The following is an 18889-nucleotide window of genomic DNA, read 5'->3' on the forward strand; positions in this document are numbered from 1 at the left end:
GAGAGATAGGGTTAGTGTATGTGTGTGTGCATGCTGATCAACTCTCCTCCTTAGATGTTCCACATGATGACATCCCCTGCACACAATGTTTTAGCCTGATCCTTTTCTTTTCCAGCACAGGCTTGAGTTCGCTGCGCTTCATCCCTAACACAAGCCCCGCCGACGTCTCTCCTAGCTTGCCTTTCTACTCTGCAACACTCCTTCGGTTTCCTTGGCCAACGACGTTGCCTGTGGAGAAAGCATGATGATCATCTTGTGCCCGGGGGGGTTCTGTGGCATGTCTCCCAAGGCTGGGGCCACTGTAGCTGCTGTCTACATGATCCTAGTGACCAACATGTACCTGATCTTCGAGGTTGGCCACTTGGAACGAGCAATGATGGACATGGCACAAATCAAGCCCTTCAACTTGACCAAAGTGGGGAAGATGCTACCGTATTGCTACTATACAGCCATCACGCTGGCCGTCATGACCTACCCGGTATGTGTCTTCCTCATCTACTCAGTCCACAAGCGGCTCTACATGGGCATGTTCGCCTATGTCGCATGGATCACCTTCTATGATCTGGCTAACTGCCTCGTCGTGGCCCTGGCTTACCGGATCTCCAAAGAAGCCTGGTTTTCCCTCAGCCCCCTGGAGTGGTTTGGGCTGGCCACCAGGATCCCCATGGATTGCTTCTGGCTCGCCTTCGTTGTCACGTATGCCCTGATGATTATTGAAAGCAAAGGGCAAGGAAGGATGTCGCTCAGGGTGAGGCGGATCTCTAGGAACGTGTCAGAACCACCCAGGTTTAGGTTGGGCTCCACTGCTAGGAAAGGCGTGTGAGGGGAGGTATCGGAGCAGTACGTTGGGCCCCATTTTCGTATATTTCCTACTGATGGAGATGAAAGACCATTACCCGTGTAATCTCCTCCCTCTGTTGTATAATTCAGTGTTTCTCTTACTGTTACTGCATTTTCCAGGCTGTGAGTTCAAGTCCTGTATAAATACCTCAAAAGCCCATGATTTATATTTGTGTTTTAGGTTTTTCCCCTGGGTTTTATTTTGCATCAGGAAGCCACAGGGCATGGGAATCAGCAGAACTGAGTCTATCCACAGATCTGCTACCGAGTCACCAAATGACCTTGAGCAAGTCATGTCATCTCCCCTTACCTCAGTTTTCTCATCTGTAAAATGGAGAGAAAGATATTGCTGTGCAGTATATATGTAAGGCTCTTGAAGCTTGAGGGATGAAAAGACTGACATAAGGCCAGATTTTGAAAGATACTTAGGCATTGTGGGGCTCAGCGTTGCAACACCTAACTGATTTAGGAGCCTAGCTTTCATTTTCAAAATGGATTTAGGTGCTTGGGACAGCTGTAATTTATGATCAGGGTATCGTAAGAGCCCTGTAGCGGATGTTGCTGAGAGGATGCATTCAAGTAGACCATGCCGCAGGTCTTTGGCATCCAGCCTAACTAAATCGTTGCATGGTTGCCATGTAAGAGTAAACAAATACAGCACCACCCTACTGACGTAACTACAGCAGCTCCTCTATATAGGACGTAGGCTGCCACAAAGCTATTTACAACACTTCCCAGGAAGCCCTCGCTTTTGAGCAGCACCTCCTGTAGGATAGTGTAGGAACTGGAGCTTAGCAGCGCAATTGCACATTGTGGGCAATAGCCAAGCAGAGTGAGGTTAGCGAACACAGGTGCAAGCCCAGACTGCGGGTGCACCTTGCTTTGCAGAATAGCCTCTCTAAAAAGCACAGGAACCTCTGGGGTTGCCAAAGTGGAGAATAGTGCCAATAGGTTTTGTTATATCTCTGTTGCCCATCAGAGCTCTTGACTCTGTGTTGGGGACATTCCCCACTTAGCTGCCAAGATTTTGGAACAACTGGAGAAGAGACTGGCGTCCAGAAAATGCAGCCCAGTGCATGCTGGAGCAGGACTTTGCAATTATTACCTGGTGCTGGCGGAGGCTCCAGCTATCCACCTAAACTCAAGCCCATTCTACCCCCGGGGTCTAAGATCATGTGGCTAACACTAGCCTCCACCAGTACCAAGACGTCCACACTGCTATTTTCTAGGGTGCCCCCAGCTGCAGCGTAAACATACTCATTTAGGTGCCATCGACTTCCCAGGGCTTCAGCACATGTTTAAATGTTTTTCTGAACCAGGCTCTTAGATGGATTTAACTCTCAACCTCAGTGAGAGTTATGCCTACCTGACAAAGGGCCGAGTTAGGCTCTGTTCTCTCCTTGGTACTTTGTGCCATTTGGATGTCATGTCTCCCTAACAGCATTTCCCTCCTACTGAGCTGGCCTGGCTGGGAAATAGACATAAGCTGCAGCAGAAAGCATAGTGACTATCTCGGCATCGGTCCCTGCGGGCCTTGACACTCTGATCTTACTTGGCCTTTCTGTGGTGAGGTTTCTAAGAAGTGGAGTAGCAGTTGAGCAGTGTTTACGGGAAGGAGGGAGAGCCTGCACTCAGTGGAGAGCACTTTGCTGTGATACTGTAACTTAGCCCGGCTAAATTTCAGTCACTGCGAAACTCATTTGCTGCTATAAATGTGTGAGATGGACTTTCTCGAAATAAGGAGCTATAAAGTTTGTTTTGGTCTAGCACAAGAGCCTGCGGTTGAACGAAAACCACAGAGCTAAGTAGTCCCCAGCCTTTGAAGACGTGGAGCTGAGCTTTCTTGTTCAGCCTACCTACAAAGAAAAATTAACTCACTAACGCCTTTCCTCAAAGGGACCTGCAAGGGCTGTACAGAGGGGCTCTTTACAGATGGGGAAACTGAGTTATAGAGCAGCAAATGACTTGGCACATGGTACACAGCAAGTAAGTTGCAGTGCAGGAATAGAACTCCTATATCCTGCTGCTCATGCTAGTACTCCAGATCCATACCTAGAAGTCTCTAGGCAACTCCAGCGCTCACTTGGTGGCAGGCACCTTGCTGGAGATTAGCAGCAGCAAATGGGTAGTGCACCGAGAGGGTAAAATATTTCCTTGGGAGGCTACAACCAACAGGGTTTTAAAAAGAAATGCACTGTGCAAACAATGCTTGCAGTCATTGCTCCATCTTTTAACATTACACAGCCCCACACTTGAACCAACAGCCTAGGTTTTAGACAACGCCATGAATATTACAGCTAGGTGGAGCATGCTGTTCCATTCAACCTGCAGGCAGACACCCTGTAACGTAACAGTTAAAGAATAGATCCTAGCTCCACCAGCAGAGTTTTAAAGTTTGCCTCTTGGTATGAACAGTAACTTGTGCAGTACTGAATAGAACAGCAGTTGCATGCAACATGTGGGCGCTTTAGTTTAACGAGGGGAAGCCCAGCATGTTTTGCTGAAGAGTGTGAAAAACGACAGTTCTCCTAACCTGGACGCCAACAGCCCCCGTGGCTCTGGGCCAATCACAGCCTGGCTGCTGATGGTAATCATACTTAACAAATCAGACATCTGTAATAAGGCAACTTTTAACAATCCCTTCACAGATGTGAAGCATTACTGCCTCCAGAGCTGCCACACAGGATCTATGTTACTGAAACACACTGTGCCCTGACACTGATGGTCAGCATCCAATGTACCATGTGCATGGGTAACATACTGCATCATCAATATAGCACTGATGTTTACCGCTTTATTCACACACCACTAGGCATGAATGGAAACAGTATGTAGATATTTCGTGCCTTGGCCATACACTTTTGATCTCACAGTTCAGTGAAGAGGGCTGCCAGAGATGGCCAGAACCAGGACACTGGACATGGACAGTGCACAAGTTCAGATTCAATACTAATAGCTGACGCCTTTAAGGGGTTGAACCAAAACGCTGTATGTGAGTGACACAGCTTTGAGGACATGTGAATGCAAGCTTTGTGGTTTGGGTTGCTATCTCTAGCTGTAGTGCAGGCTGTAGCTTACTCATCTCCTGCTCTGAGAATCGCATGCATTAGTGGTGCTCTGGGCATTCGGATCACATTACGAAGGGTCCTGAGTTTCGACAGCACTGCTTCTCTGCCCTGTGAAACTGGCAGTTTTACTCCACCCGAAAGAGAAGAGGTCTCAGGTTAAGTCAAGTGATTCATTTTTATTTAAAACTGCATGTATAAAAAAAATAGGATTTCTGAATTCCCCTGTACAATATTAACTATTAACAAAAGCAGCAGACTACACACTGATTACATATACAGGCTTGACAGTGTTGAAGTCCAGGGTACCTTCCCCCACAGCTCAGCAAAACCAGTGCTATATACACATGAGCACGTGACGTCCCCCCCCAGCCCAGACAAATACCCGTGGAAATGCCTTTAAAACAACTGAACACACGCTTGGAAGAGGAACACTGGCAGCCGGAACTATTTACAGACAGCTGGGAAGCGGTTGGCCATCCACACAGTGGTGAGACATTAACAGAGCATTCTAAGAAGGGAGTGCAGTTGGGGGTGAGGGGGAACCCCAATTGGAAACCAGCTCAGCAGCTATGGAAGCCAGGCATGGGCTCTGAACCCACGATTCATAAATAAATAAATAAGTTATCCTACAGGTTAGGACATTTTCCTTAACAAACAAACAAACAAACAAACAAACAATAACCCAAACCCCTGAAAATAAGTTAAAACAAAAGAGTAAAAATGTTACCATTATAAACTACAATCCTCTGTACACCAAGCTTCGCTCCTGTACAATTCTGTACACATTTACAGCTCTATTGGGTTGCATTGTTTGTGCATCTGTGAGGACACCCTGGCTTCTGAGGCTCAAAGTAAAGAGCTGAGGAAGGAAAGGTCCCGTTAACAGCATATCTCGGAAACAACTAGCCAGGGTGCATTGGTTTCACCCGTGGCTGCTTCTGACCTGTTCCTTAAGAAGGGGAATATAAAATAAACCCAGGGGAATCTTGGAGAAGCAGAGGTGTAGGAAGATTCAAGTATTTCCCCCAGCACAGCCCAGATCGCAACTGAAGGCACTCAGAACACGGTGACACAGTGAATAAGACAGCTATTCAAATCTGTACCTTCCCTCCCTCTCCACAGCCAGTTTCCCCCAAGAAAAACGTTCTTGCTAATTCTCTGGTCCTCGCTCAGTTCATATTCCAGGACTCAGCAGGTCAGGGACACTCATAGATGTGCCCATAAGACATCAAAAAAGTCTACTGGCAAGACATCAAGTAAGGCAGGACCTAACGAGTTCAAGACCAGTCCACCTGGGATGGATGGTAACCTCCATTCTCTCAGAAGATTCTCCAGTTAGCTGAGCTCTGGAATGAGATATGAATGTTCCCATGTAGCAGGCAGACAGTCACTGGTAAGAGTTTTCTTTTTACACCCAATGGATGAGAGGAGCTGCTATTTGCCAGACTCCTGAATTAGACTGTGCAGGTGGATCTCTGCTGTTTTCTGTGGCAAGAGGACATCTTGCATCCAAGAATGATTTAGAAGATCTTCAAAGGATGGCCTGTCGGAGGGCCTCAAGGCCAGACACCATTTAATGAGGTGCTGGCACTCTGGGGAGAGAAAACAAGCAGTTAGTGAAAATGCACTGACGAGTAATGTCTGTGAAGCCTACAAGCCTCCCTATTTTAGCATCTGCAAGTTTGCTTTGGGATCTGCATTTCTTGCTTCACAGGACAGATTTACTATGGCTGTGGCTAGGTGTGGTTTCTGAGTTACCCTAGTACGTGGGTGAACCAGCTCCCATCTTTGGAAGGAGACTCCGAAAATACACAAGGGACCAAATTTGCAATGCAAGTCCATGAGCAGCCCATCCTCCCCTGCCACTCATACCCAGGCTAAGAGCAAAAAAAACAAACAAACCAGCTTTCCCGTCCTCAGTGAGATGATTAAACCTGAGAGCTACTCAGTTGGTTCAATATATTTTGTCATTGCCACTTTCTGTAAGACTGCTTCAGCAGCCAACTGCAGTAGCCACATTAAAGACCCCAGCAAGTGGCAGGAGAGTGAAGTGCTGAAGTGAACTACCAGGTGAGCTCTGAAGCAGCTGTCTAAGACAGAGAAGACGGTGGGGTCCCCAGCACTTTGCTAGGATTCAATAGCATTAAACATCTCATTGAGTTTAAGACAAGAAGGGACCATTAGATCACAGAATCATGCCTTGCACGTCTCACTGGTTGCATGAAATGATGGTAATGCACTTCTGTGGCATCATATTATCGCTTTGTCAGTGTGGCATTCAGGCTAAGCAATTGTTTGCCCAACGCTAACACAACAAAGTAGAGTACTCACCTGGAGAGACCCTCTGTCGGAAGTAGACCTGGCCCCTAATAATCTCCTCATCATGTTCAAAGGGGATATCCCCACAGACCATGTCATACAGCAGGACCCCCAGAGACCAGACTGCTGCTGACCTGCCGTGATACCGATGATAGCGGATCCATTCTGGGGGGCTGTACACTCTGGTCCCTGTAGAGAAGATTAGAGGATCATTGGTTAGGAGAAGTATTTCATCTTTTACTCTAAGCACAGGAAATCAGAGCAATCAGTTATTAATTATTTTTTTCAGGTGTTATCAGGATAGTTTTCAAGAGGAACTTCAGCCCAAAATTTAGGTTGCAATATCTTAATATTGTTTAACTTTCAGCCCAGTTTGATTGGGATTTAAACCCCCAGTAGTTTTAGCAATTGCAGCGTTGCGCTAGGGCACAGACTACAAGTGAAGCAGAACCAAATGGAGTGCAAATAAACAAGCCACAATAAGTAACAGGTTTCTTAAGGCCACTGTTATCCTGACTTTATCTCTGTCAATGTAACCATTTCTCACCGAGGTAAAGAGAGGCAGCTTGCAGATGCTGCAGTCCATGATGACCCAGTACAGATGGAGCATTTGGGGAGGGGCTGAGGCCTTGTCTACTGCACTACAAGGAGCCCTGACCACCTTATAATCCTTTCTACATAAAAGAGTTTCCTTGCGTAACCCAAAGAAGGGCAGATACCTTGAGGAGTTTATTCCTTTTTTTGGCACTGACTACTGTTGAGTCAGCCAGGTATAAAGCCAGACTACTCCAAAGCTGTGGACAAAGGTTTGTTGTACAACATCAAGGGAGTTAGTACAATTGTGCATGTGATAATTGTGTTTGGAACTCGGATTCCACCCTGCTTCTGGCCTCTGCAGATGCTTACGCCCTTTGCCTTTGTTGTATTTGATCTCTTCCCTTCTGGCAGGAAGAGGAGACTGAGATCAGAGCTCAGTCTGGTTCCTGGCCACGTGACTGTTGTTTACAAACTTTGGGTTGTAAAAAATAACTTGATGTCCACCAGGGGGCACCACTAGCTTGACGAATTGTGCAGAAGAGAAGGTGGCTGGGAGGGGCAAATCCGTCATCAGCCGTTAAATTAAAAACAAAAAATGCAGCCTGGCAGAAGCAAAAACAAACCCCCAACAACAGTGATTTTTTTTTTTTTAAGTCAACGGCCTACCCTGAATATGCCTTTTCCGGTCAGAAACAATGCCTGCCGCCAGAAGCACAAGGCAGCTCTGGGCATTTGTCCCCACGCAGATCCCTGCATCCCCGCTCCAAGGTCAAACCCTCCTCCCTGGGTCTGGAGCTCTCCCCTCCCCAAAGATTTGACTCAGGTGCGTTTGGACAGCAGAGAAAGGGAGCCAGCTGTAAGCAGATCTTCCGCAGATCCTATTTCACAACATTCATCCAGTGACAAAACGCAACTTTCCAATGAAATGAATAATTTAGCGAGATGGCGGAGACAGCAGCTTCTCTTCTTGATCCACTCCCCACGCTGAGGTCCATCCATCTTCACAGAAAGAAACTGTACAAGAGCCCTCTTCTTTATCCTTGGGGTGCGGGGGGACATCCCCTCCCTCTGCATTCTAGCTGCTAGATTAGGTTAGGATCCAGCATCTAAGCAGCCATGGCTGCAGACAGGTTAACTCAATCTTTCCCCATCTATGAGGTGAGGCAGATCCTGTTTGCACCACCCCGGGAGGGTGGAATACCAGCCAGATCCCTGCTGAAATGCTACAAATATGATGGAGCTAGAGAAAACCAACCCATTGGAACCAGAGTCCAACTTTCTTCTCTCATTGGTAACAGGGACTCCAAAGATTGATGCTTGTGAGTTCATACCCAATTTCTGCCATGTGCCCCCCGCCGCTCCCTGTGTGACATGGGCAGCTACCACCAGTGCCTGCGGTTAACACCCAACAAAAGGGCAAACATCTGTGAAAATGCTTTTTGGATACAAGGCAGGGAGGAAAACCCCAAAGGTATCAAAGCTGCAGATCACACAACAGTATATTTAGCAAATGACAATGGCAGGAGGGAACAAAACATTCCCTGGCTGGGAAGTTACTGATCGTTTACAGGCAGGGAACAAGCCAATTCAGAGAGGAATTTCCCTGGCTTCCCTCGCTACGCAGATAAAATAGAAGGGGATGGAAATAGACACTCACCATCAAAATCAGTGTACACTGTGTCCTTGAGTAATGCCCCAGACCCAAAATCTATCAGTTTCAGTTCCCCGCTGTTCAGATCAATCAGGATGTTCTCGTCCTTGATATCCCGGTGCAATACCCCACAGCTATGACAGTGCCGAACCGCCTCCAGAACCTGGCGGAAAAAGCTGCGGGCCAGCTCCTCAGGGAGAGCACCCCGCTCTGTGATGAAGTCAAACAGGTCCTGCACAGGATCCGGTCGCTCCAAAACCAAGACGAAGCTGTCCGGTCTCTCAAACCAGTCCAAGAGCCGAATGACCCCCCGGAAGCCTGAGCCCACTTTCTTCAGGAGCAAGATCTCCATGGGCACTCTGCTCCCGCCAGGCTGCAGAGAGAGAGAACGGAGATCTCCATCAGAGGCAGGCAAATCGACCCACAACGTCAAGAGCTACCTGCGACACCGGCTGCAACCTTAACTACAGAGCCATGACCATGCAATGCAGAGCCACAGCAGATATTCCTGTCCTAGACACTTACCAGCTCTCCCCAGTCAGAAATCCGGTCCCGGGCCACGTGCTTGATGGCTACCTAGAACACAAACAGAACGAGACAGGCAATCAGAATCAGGTCAGGGAACCCCGAAAGAGGGGAGGCAAGCAAGGAACCAGTGAAAGGGATGCAAGATGGTGGTTATGCCAGGGCAAAGCAAAGGAGATGTAACTGGGTAAGGGACGCAAAGGTGGAGATCTATACATCAGCGTGCATGGGGGAGCGGGCTTCAGGGGTGGGGGGGTCACTGTCCAGGCTCTACTCACCGGGGCGCCGTCCGACAGGCGAGTGCCCGAGTAGACAGAACCAAAGCCACCACTGCCCAGCAGTGGGCCCACCTGGTACAGCTTCTCCAGGGGCTCCTTGTCCTTCCCTGCAGACAGAGGCACAGACACCGGGATCAGACCAGCTGTGTCCTCAAAAGACCCGGCCAACCCTCCAAACCGGAGCAGCCCCCCACATCCCTCCTCAGAACGACCTCCCTCCGCGAACTGGACCAGAGTCGCATCCCTCCCCGGAGCAAACTGGATCAGACCCCCATCCCTCCTCAGACCGAACCCCCCAAACCGGACCAGACCCACATCCCTCCCGGAACCGGATCAGACTCCGCTCTGAACCTACCCCTCTCGAACCGAACCTCCCCACTGCCCAGCAGGACAGGGCTCCTCTCGAGCCGCAGCCGGACCGCTCCGGGGCACCCCACTCCAGAGCCACCCCCTGCTGTCGATCCGAACCGAACCGGGCCTCACCTGGCTGTAGCTTGGCCGGGTGCAGCTCCCCGCCGGACCCGGAGCACAGGTGGGCCAGCGAGTTGATCTTGGAGAGCAGCATCCCCGCCCCGTCCCCTTGCTCCAGGGCCGGGACCGGGACCGCCCGAACCGAACCGGGCGCCAGTGGCTCAGCTCGCAGCCCCGCCGGGTCGGAACCAACGGGGTGGGGTCTGGGCTGGTGCGGGAGGGGCGGAGGCCGGGGGAAAGGGGGGGACGTCAATGAGAGCAGAGCCGACGACGCTGCTCCGCTCGGTGCCGGGCTCCCGTGTGGCGCCGGCTCCCTCAGCTCCAGCCGCCAGTAGTAAGAGGAGGGAGGGAGCTGGGGCAGGGGCGGGCCAGGGACAGCCAGGGGCGGGGCTTCGGCGCGGGGCCGCCCCGCCCCCAAACGCGGTCGCAGCCAATCATCCGCGGGGCCCGTCCTGCCCCTCCCGTCAGAAGAGAACAGGCAGACTAAAGACGTGGCGGGAAGGAAAAGGCGCCAAGAGGGGGGAGGGGTCGGAGGAAAGGGGAGAATAAAGGAGCGGGGCGGGGGGAGGAGGAGAGACTGAGGGAGATGGAGAGGGGGGAAGAGGGAGGAGAAGCCTGAGGAAAAGCGAGGGAAGACAGCTGGTGGAAGGGGCAGGGGGAGGCACGGGCAGGTGGAAAGTTTGGGAGGGGTAAATATCCCCGCCCCCATCCAAAAAAAAAAAATCCAGCGGAAAATAAAAGCCAAAATAAACTAACACCCCTATCCCTGGCTGGGCCCCCTGAGATCAGTGTGGATACAAGCATCTTTCATCCTGGATGAACCCAGAGCACTTGGATCTTTGTTTCCTCACCCACCCTCTGCCTGTCTCTCTGTTCAGATTGTAAAGCTCATCAGGGCAGGGACCTCCAGTAGGTTTCTGTACAGCTCCTAGCACAATGGCCCCTCCTAGACACTTCCATAATACACATCATAATCCAACTACACCCATGCACTCAGCTCTGGAGCAGAGGGTGGTGCATTCTCAGGAAAGACAAAGGAGGGGATTTCTGGTAATGCCCCTTATCCTATCACTTGGGCTTTTGGATCTTTAATGTCCAGCCTGACCAGAAAACCGCTGGAATTTTCAAATCTCATCTGATGTAGATTGTAAACTAACTCAGTGGGGTCTGATTCTGCCCTCACACCAATTTGACGCTGGCACGGTTCTAAATTATTTCAATGGAGTTACTCTCTTGATTTACACTGGCGTAAATTAACTCAGACTCATACCCTTTATCTTGTGTGTGTGTTTGTAAAAATAGGACCCGTGTATGGTAAATAACATGGCACCCAGTTCCTTTGACTGCTTTAAGGCAGTGTATAACACCTCACACTCTTGCAAGTAAAGATTTTTGCAGCATGTTCCAATAAACGTGTTTTTTTAAAAATGTCACTCCTTCACTTAAATTGTCTGTCTCAGGCAGCTCTGAAGGAGAGTTGTGTTGTGTGCTGTTATGTGTACATTGACCTAGAGCAATACAAATACAACCTTTAAATACTGTCAATTCAAATTTGGCCCCAACATTTTTATTTTGGATAAACAAGCTTTTATAAAACCTAAAACCAACAGAAATCTCTTCACAATATTTGTATTTTAAACAAATTCAGGTAGGAGTAGCTATATTTAAAACAAAAAAACCTTTCCCAGCAATGCTTGCAAGTCAAAGGCTGCAGCAACCCGAAAGTGAAACTGACTATAAACACAAGTGAAACTGACTAAATTCCATCATGTGAGATAAGTGAAAAAAGATGAACAAAGCACAAATGGTAAAAAATAAATACAACATTAAACATGTTTTCTTGCCTTACACTTTGTGTAGTTACTGACAACTGTGCAAAGTGGGTGTAAAAACATTATTAAACCAGAATTCTCTATTCACCTTCTGTATGCTCATTGCCTATAGGTTTAAATGACGGCATAAGCAAGGCAGTGGAGATGCAGGCTCCTTGTATTAAGTTATTGTCCAGACTTTCAGTCCTTCTATTCTTCTAAACTTATAAAGAGATAGGTAAGGGGAGATATGACTGAGGTCTATAAAATCATGACTGGTGTAGAGAAAGATAAGGAAGTGTTGTTTACTATGTCTCATAACACAAGAACTAGGGTCACCAAATGAAATTAAGAGGCAGCAGATTTAAAACAAATAAAAAGAAGTATTTCTTCACACAATGCACAGTCAACCTGTGGAACTCCTTGCCAGAGGATGTTGTGAAGGCCAAGACCATAACAGGGTTCAAAAAAGAACTAGATAAATTCATGGAGGATAGGTCCATCAGTGGCTATTAGCCAGGATGGGTAGAGATGGTGTCCCTAGCCTTTGTTTGCCAGAAGCTGGGAATGAGCGACAGGGAATGGATCACTTCATGATTACCTATTCTGTTCATTCCCTTTGGTCACCTGGCACTGGCCACTGTTGGAAGACACAATATTGGGCTAGATGGACCTTTGGTTTGACCCTGTAGTGCCATTCTTATGTTCTTATACAATATAACTATTTCAGAGTAGTAGCACCCAAAACATTATGGTCCAGATTTTAACCCACTATTCTGGCTCCTCTGTACAGGGTCGCCAATTGTGGTTGGATGAATTTCTGGAGGTTTCATCATATGACATAATCTTTAATTCCTGGAGACTCCAGGACAATCCTGGAGGGTTGGCAACTCACGCTCTGTATTGCTCTGAACCAGCTAGGAAGCCATCTTAACCAGCTCTCTGGGAATTTCTCTTTTGCAGAGAGAATCTTTGGATGGGATGGCCCAGTCTAGTGGCTTGGTGCCTGCCTGCCCTTTCCCCTGGATCCTAGTACCAGAGACGTGGATGGGGGAAATGTTATACCAATTTACAATAACCAAGACATATGTCAATATTTCCTCTTTTGCAATTCTCCATCAAAATGTTATATCAATAAAATAAAAACTAGCAGGATCTTATTAAAGGGGATAAGAAAAAATGCCACATTTATTGTGAATACAGAAAGAATCATAGTAAGCAGTCAGTTGCAAACTATAACATTCCATTCAATTTAATATTTATTTACACATTTATACACACACAGGTTCTGCAAGGTTGTTATCATAGTTACCAGCCTTAGAATTGCTTGTGCCAAGCCACTGGCCAGGTGGCCTGGGCACGAGGATGGAGCCGAGTCTTGTCAGATGCACATCTGATGCTCCTGGAGGGTGATTGCAGAATCAGACTCAAAGTTCTCAATTTTTAGAGTTTGTCTTTATAGGAATTCAGCCTTATTCAAATCCATAGGGTTTGCTTTGTTATGCTGTTTTTACCTTTGAAGTGATAATTAATCACTGTTTTTATGTTTAAAATGATAGTCCATCATGCAGATGGCACAGCAGTGATGGCTAGTTTTTATATTATTGATATAACAAAAAGTATAGCTGTGGCTTAACCAGGGGGATCAGTGTTGCCTAACGGAGTACTGAACTAGTTTTAAGAGACTAGGTGTTCAGTTCTTGACTCTACCACTTGCCTGTTGAGTGACTTTGGGCAAATCATATCCCCTCTCTGTGCCTCAGTTTCCCAGCTGTAAAACAGGGATAATGATACAAACTTCCTGTTTTGAGATTGCCGGTGAATCTATGAAAGCACCCTCTGGTCCAGCTATTCTTAGTATTAGAATGGCCCTAGTAGGGGTGGTAAGCAGCCAGGTGTAAATTAGGTTAGAGCATCTCTCAAAGGACAGGACTTCATAACAGAATTTGCTTTTGGTTGAAATGTCTCATTTTTCTCAGTCACATGGTGAATTTCACCTGGGGAATTCTGTTTGGCTGATTTGAAACCATAGCCATTTCACACAATGCATTTAATTTGATAACCTCTTATTCTTCAGTATCCTCTTACTGTTGTCTCTCTGTCTGTCTCTCATTTTTTTTAAACAAAAAAGATGATGATATAACCTGCTGGTTGAAGTTTTTACATAAAATGCTCAAGAAATTCCAAAATGCTACAGCTGACCCATCGACCATAATTTGGCCACTGTATACAGAGCTCAAAAATACTAGATTAATGCAAGGAGTTTAAGTTACATTTGTCCTGGAGAACCACCGTTTAGAATTTCCCCATTTCCAGTGGAAAGAAATCAGGATGGAGAGGACGTTGATAGAGGAGTCACGGAAAATTTGAAAGGTGTTAGAGCGAGGTATGGTAGCCGCATAAAAAGAATCGACTGAAACAATGGCAGGTGGTAGACAGAAATGAGAACAGAGCTTTGAGCATCTTCACGGAGGAATAATCTACTGTCAGCAGAGCAGCCACCAGGGATATAAAGAGGTAGGAGGAGTGATACTAGGTGAGAAAGAAGCCAGCAACACCAGTGTTTTCTTCAAAGCTTTCCAAGCGGAGAGTGTCAAACAGTGCAGTGGCTGTAGGACAGTGTCTGGTAGGGATAGCGCCTCTCCGTACAGAGAGGAAGGATGGGTCAGTAGTTAGGGTATCGGCTTTGCACTTAGGTCAAGTTGCTGCTTTCCTGTAGACTTCCTCTGTGACATTAAGCAAGTCACATAAACCTAGATCCTCAATGAGAGGAGGAGCTTTGAGGAGTTGGGCCTTGTTTCCCCATCCATAAAGTAAGGATCATGGCATTCCCCTCCCTCACCAAACTGTTGTGAGGATAAATACTTACCTGATTAGAAGGCACTCAGCCACTGCAGCAATGGGGTGGGAGGAGATACAAGTACCATGGATAGACTATGACAGTGAAGTTAAAAGATGAATCCCTGGTTTTGTAGGCAAGGGATGAAATACAGTGGGAGTAGTTTCATCAGCTGCTGCTCCGGTTCTGTGGGAATACAATGGCTCTCTTACTGGTCTAAATCCAAAAGTACTTCACTTGCAGTACTGAAGGACTATTTGGTAATAGGGTGGGATCCATGAAAGGATTTAGGTGCCTAAACCCCAGATTTAGGTTCCTAAGTCTCAGTTTTGGCTTCACTGTGATTCAAGAAACTCCCCCAGAATGCTGTAGGTGCCTAAACTCTCTTGGTACCTACATTTTGCAGGATAAAAGTTCCCCAGGTAAATGCTAAAATAGTCATTGGGGGAGGTGGGGAAGAGCAAGGAAAAAAACTCTAGCCCAGTGGTTCCGTCACCCACATGGGAGACCCTGGGTCCAGTTCTGCCTCTTGTGGCCATTTTCCTTAGCCAAGTCCCCACCTACTGTGCTGGCTTTTGTGCACTGCATTCTAAGGCATCTCTCTCTCCCCATTCATTGTACAGGGAATCTAGACACCAAACTCAGCTATGTGCATCACAGCATTCCTGCATTTTCTAGGCCAGATGATGATCAGTGTTGCAATGCACAAGTCCCTTCATGGATCCCACCCATAGTGCCTGTCAATGCTGGCATCATCAACACAAGCCAGACCCCTTTTGCTGCCTTGAAGAAGTCAGCTTTGATTGGCTTTGGGTGTTATTGTAATTACATCATTGCTTCCTGATCCACACACAGATTTTTCCCTTTTCTAGTAAAAGTGGAGATTCCAGCTGGGAGTTCTTGATCAACAGCCTCTTTCCACAGAAGTCGCTGGCTGAGATGCTTTGCTGAGTTCCAGAGATAAGATAAATAATTTACTGGATGTAGGGTTCTGATTACTCACTCTATTAGCATTTAGAGCAAAGAGCTTCAGTCACTGGGAGCTAAATTATTACAGATGAAGCCCATCTGGGCTGTTTTTCCTGAGAAGACCAGGGAGCTCCCAGCACCCACACATACTTGTGGAATGAATTGCTTAAATCTAATGGGTTTTACTGGAAATTCTGGTGAGCCTTGTTTTCTTTTATTATTTAAAAAAACACACAGCTGCTCAGGCTCCTTGCTGAGTCAAAACAAAACTCCCCAACTGATTTTCAAAAAGTACACAGACTCCAATAGTTGAAAACAGTTTCAATCTCAGACCCTGTTGTTGTCCTAAGAGACAGACGGTACGTGGCAGAGCACCTTTAAGAGTATTTTCAAGTTGAGATTAAATATCTTCCTAGCACTGAGCATCTCTTCTTTCAAGAGAAATATGTTACCATATACAAAAGGAAAACAAATGTTCACATCACTTCTACAAGTGGACTAACAAGCAATTATAGGCATAACAAAAGGGCCACACCTGTAGCTGCAGCACAGATTATTATAATTATTTGTGTTGTCATAGTGCCAGTCAGGAACCAGAACCCTACCGTGCTAGGTGCTGTACAAACCCAGAACAAAAAGACCATCCCTGCCCCCAAGGTCTACAAACTAGGTAGAAGACAAGTGACGAACAATGGAGACAGACAGGGGAACCCACAGAAACAATGAGGTATTATTGGTCAGCATGACAGACAGTGATCTCTGAGTGCTAACCGTTGTGGAGTTTTTGTAGGCATCACAGCAAAGGAGACACCCCCCTATTCCAGGAAGATATAAATACAAGATGTGGCACATACTCAGACGGGATCAAGCTAAGAGGCATGACAGTGAGCAGCGTGATAAACACACGCTTCCCACCTTACACTGTTTGCCAAGCATTCAAGGCTGCAAAAGAGTTTCAATTTTCTGTTTTCGGCTTACTCAGAACTTTCTGAAACATCCTCTTGTGCAGCTGAAATTTTCTAAGCTTGGTCTCCGGCCAAAGGTGAAATATTTGTTGCTGGAAAGTTTGAGGAAAATCTGTTCAGACTTTTCTTGAGTGATGCAAGGCTGCAAAAAACACCCTCCCAGAGCCCTGTGTCTCTTACTGCTCACACCCACAAGTAGTCTTGCGCCAAGCAATGGGACTACTCTTGGGAGCAAGCGCTCACAGTCTGGCCCTAACCAATTACTGAATTCCTTACAGTGATGACGAAAGGTCCCAAACCGAAGACCCTAGAAATGAAGGTTCTCTGTTTACAAACAGAGTGGGCGGAGCAACCAGGCAAGCTTTCCTGCCAAAGTGCCTCGATTCTCACCTGCAGGGACTTCCTCTAAAGAAAGGTGGAGGAGGCTGTACAAGCAAACCCCTCTGTTGAAGCTGCTAATCAGATCCAAATGTAGCAGTGCTTCTTGTAACATGGACTCCTAGGGCCAAATCCTCAGATGGTCTAAGTCAGTCTAGCTCTACTGATGTCAGTGGAACCAGAGCAATTTACAGCATAGAGGGTCTGGCCCATGCACTGGTGTAAATGATGTTTCACAACAGCTCTGCCTGTCTATGCTAAGGGATTGTCCCATTGCAGCTACCCTAATGGTCCCCCAATGACAGAATCTGGGGGATCCTCCCCAGTGTAAACAAGACTTTGTAAGTGGACTGAGTCCCACACTGACCTATTTCACGTGGTGGCAGCTTTCTATCCATACTGACTTGTGCTGGATTTAAACTGGCGATCTAGAGGCGAAAGGCTCCATCTCCTATCACCAATGGCCTAAGCTAGCCATGCTGGACCAAGATAGCATGGGGGTGCATGCAATTACTTGGTGTCAGTTTGTTGCTGGTGGTTCAGGCCTATCTTTCTCTTGTCAGCGTGTTCCATGAGGGAGTAGATCCATCTCCCAAAATGGACTAAATTGTGTGTGAAAAGCCTCATTCCGCTGAAACCAAGGTTTGCATGTTTGTATTTAACCTGGCCCTGATTCCAGTCCAGGCTTCCCGGCTTGAGGCAATTAGGATGTGTCAGATGTGAAATGCATGAATGAATAAATAAATAACCAACCAACCAAACACTCCGGCTCACTATCTGGTGTGTGCTTGGCTGGTAGGGTAACCTAGTTTTCTGGTTGATTCCAAACTGTCCCCTCCTGCCCCCCAGTCTGCAATCAGGATAAAAGCTGCAGAGGATGTCAGCCTCTCAATACCATCAGCATCTGTTCTTGCAGTTTAGCACTTCTCGGGAACACTCAGGCCTTCAGCCAGGGGAATTTACTGCCCATTTCAAGCAGGCCCTGCTATGGCAGCGGATGGAGGAGTCTTCCCTGGGCTTCGAATCAGTGCGGTAGCCAACAGGAATGCCCTAAATCAAGGGTGGTCCGCTTGTGTCTGTCTGGTTCTTCCTGGCTCTCTCTCCATCTCCAGGCCAAATTCAGCCCTCGGGAAAGCGGCTGTCGCTCCAGTGAAGAAGGCAGCGTTTGCACGCAGCGACACCAGGGCTGAATTTGGTCCCGCTGTCTGAGAGGCGCTCACATTTCTCGCAGAGCAGACTGGGAGAGTAAATCTTAGACAGTCTGGGGGGAAAAAAAAAACCAAGCAAGCAGGAGAGCTGGGCGTGTCGGCAGGCTTTCCCGGGACCTGGCAGTCAGCTCGCGCCCCATTCTGTCTGCAGCATGGTTTGTCGGCACAGGATTGCACAGTGTATTTGCAACGTTTTTCATTTTGTGGTCTGGTGACTGGCTGAGCCAAGCACCATGCAGACATCAAAGGATCAGTCCCCAGCCCTGCAAACAATCCCTCCAGTTTGCAGTCTCTTCAGCTGCATTCCAGTCGAACCAGGGCTGCCTTGCATGATAATCAGGTCTAATTGCCGCTTTATCCCTTGATTGTTGTGCTGGGCCTTTGGAGCTGCAGTGTCCATTTCTCAGTTTATATTTTTGTTTCCTCTCTCTCTCGCTTTCCACCCCCCCCCCCCCCCCCCCCCCCCCGGCTCTTTATATCCTTCAGTCTCCAGATTTTGTCATTATAATTAGCAAGTAGGTGAAAATGGTTGGTAGCAGAGCTGGGCTTTCTAGTTTCAATTCACTGCACACAAATAACTGGAATTGGCTGTCAGACAGGGGCTTGCACGCCATGCAATGGTCTGGACACCAGAAGAATTATTGCTGGGCTCACTGCTGAGGACTGGTCTACCCTACAGTTAGGTCAATGCTGCAGTGTTGCTCCTGGCAATGTAAGTTGCCCACTACGACTACTCTGACTTAATAAATGCACTCTGTGAGAAGTGTAGCGCTTGGGGTGACGTAGTTAAGGCTGACACTGCGTTACTTACATCAGCTTTAGTGGCCTCCAGGAGGTGTCCCACAATGCCCTATCGTGACTGTTCTGGTCGCCGTTTTGAACTCTGCTGCCCAGCGGCCAGGTACACACCCCTCCCCTTTTAAAACCCCGTGAATTTTTGAAGTTCCATGTCCTGTTTGCTTGGCGTGAAGTGCTCACCTAGCAACTGCCCGGCTGACCATGCCAGTTCTGTACTGCAGACCCACTCCCA

General features: G+C 47.6%; 2 protein-coding genes across 2 annotated transcripts; one reads left to right on the top strand and one right to left on the bottom strand.

Annotated features, from left to right (window-relative positions):
- Positions 1-241: 241 nt before the first annotated feature.
- Positions 242-823, top strand: TMEM217 (transmembrane protein 217). Its single transcript, XM_032804909.1, has one exon. The coding sequence runs from the start codon at positions 242-244 to the stop codon at positions 821-823; it is 582 nt and encodes a 193-aa protein (XP_032660800.1).
- A 3246-nt stretch (positions 824-4069) lies between these two features.
- PIM1 (Pim-1 proto-oncogene, serine/threonine kinase) lies at positions 4070-10006 on the bottom strand. The gene is made up of 6 exons (XM_032804876.2): positions 9702-10006; positions 9219-9325; positions 8941-8991; positions 8422-8788; positions 6240-6416; positions 4070-5500 (listed from the first exon to the last, which is right to left on the bottom strand). Exons 1-6 carry the CDS (start codon positions 9781-9783, stop codon positions 5343-5345), a joined length of 942 nt encoding a protein of 313 aa, XP_032660767.1. The 5' UTR covers positions 9784-10006; the 3' UTR covers positions 4070-5342.
- Between the last annotated feature and the right edge of the window lie 8883 nt (positions 10007-18889).

This window comes from Chelonoidis abingdonii, chromosome 4, assembly GCF_003597395.2.
Source record: "Chelonoidis abingdonii isolate Lonesome George chromosome 4, CheloAbing_2.0, whole genome shotgun sequence".
Lineage (NCBI taxonomy): Eukaryota > Metazoa > Chordata > Testudines > Testudinidae > Chelonoidis > Chelonoidis abingdonii.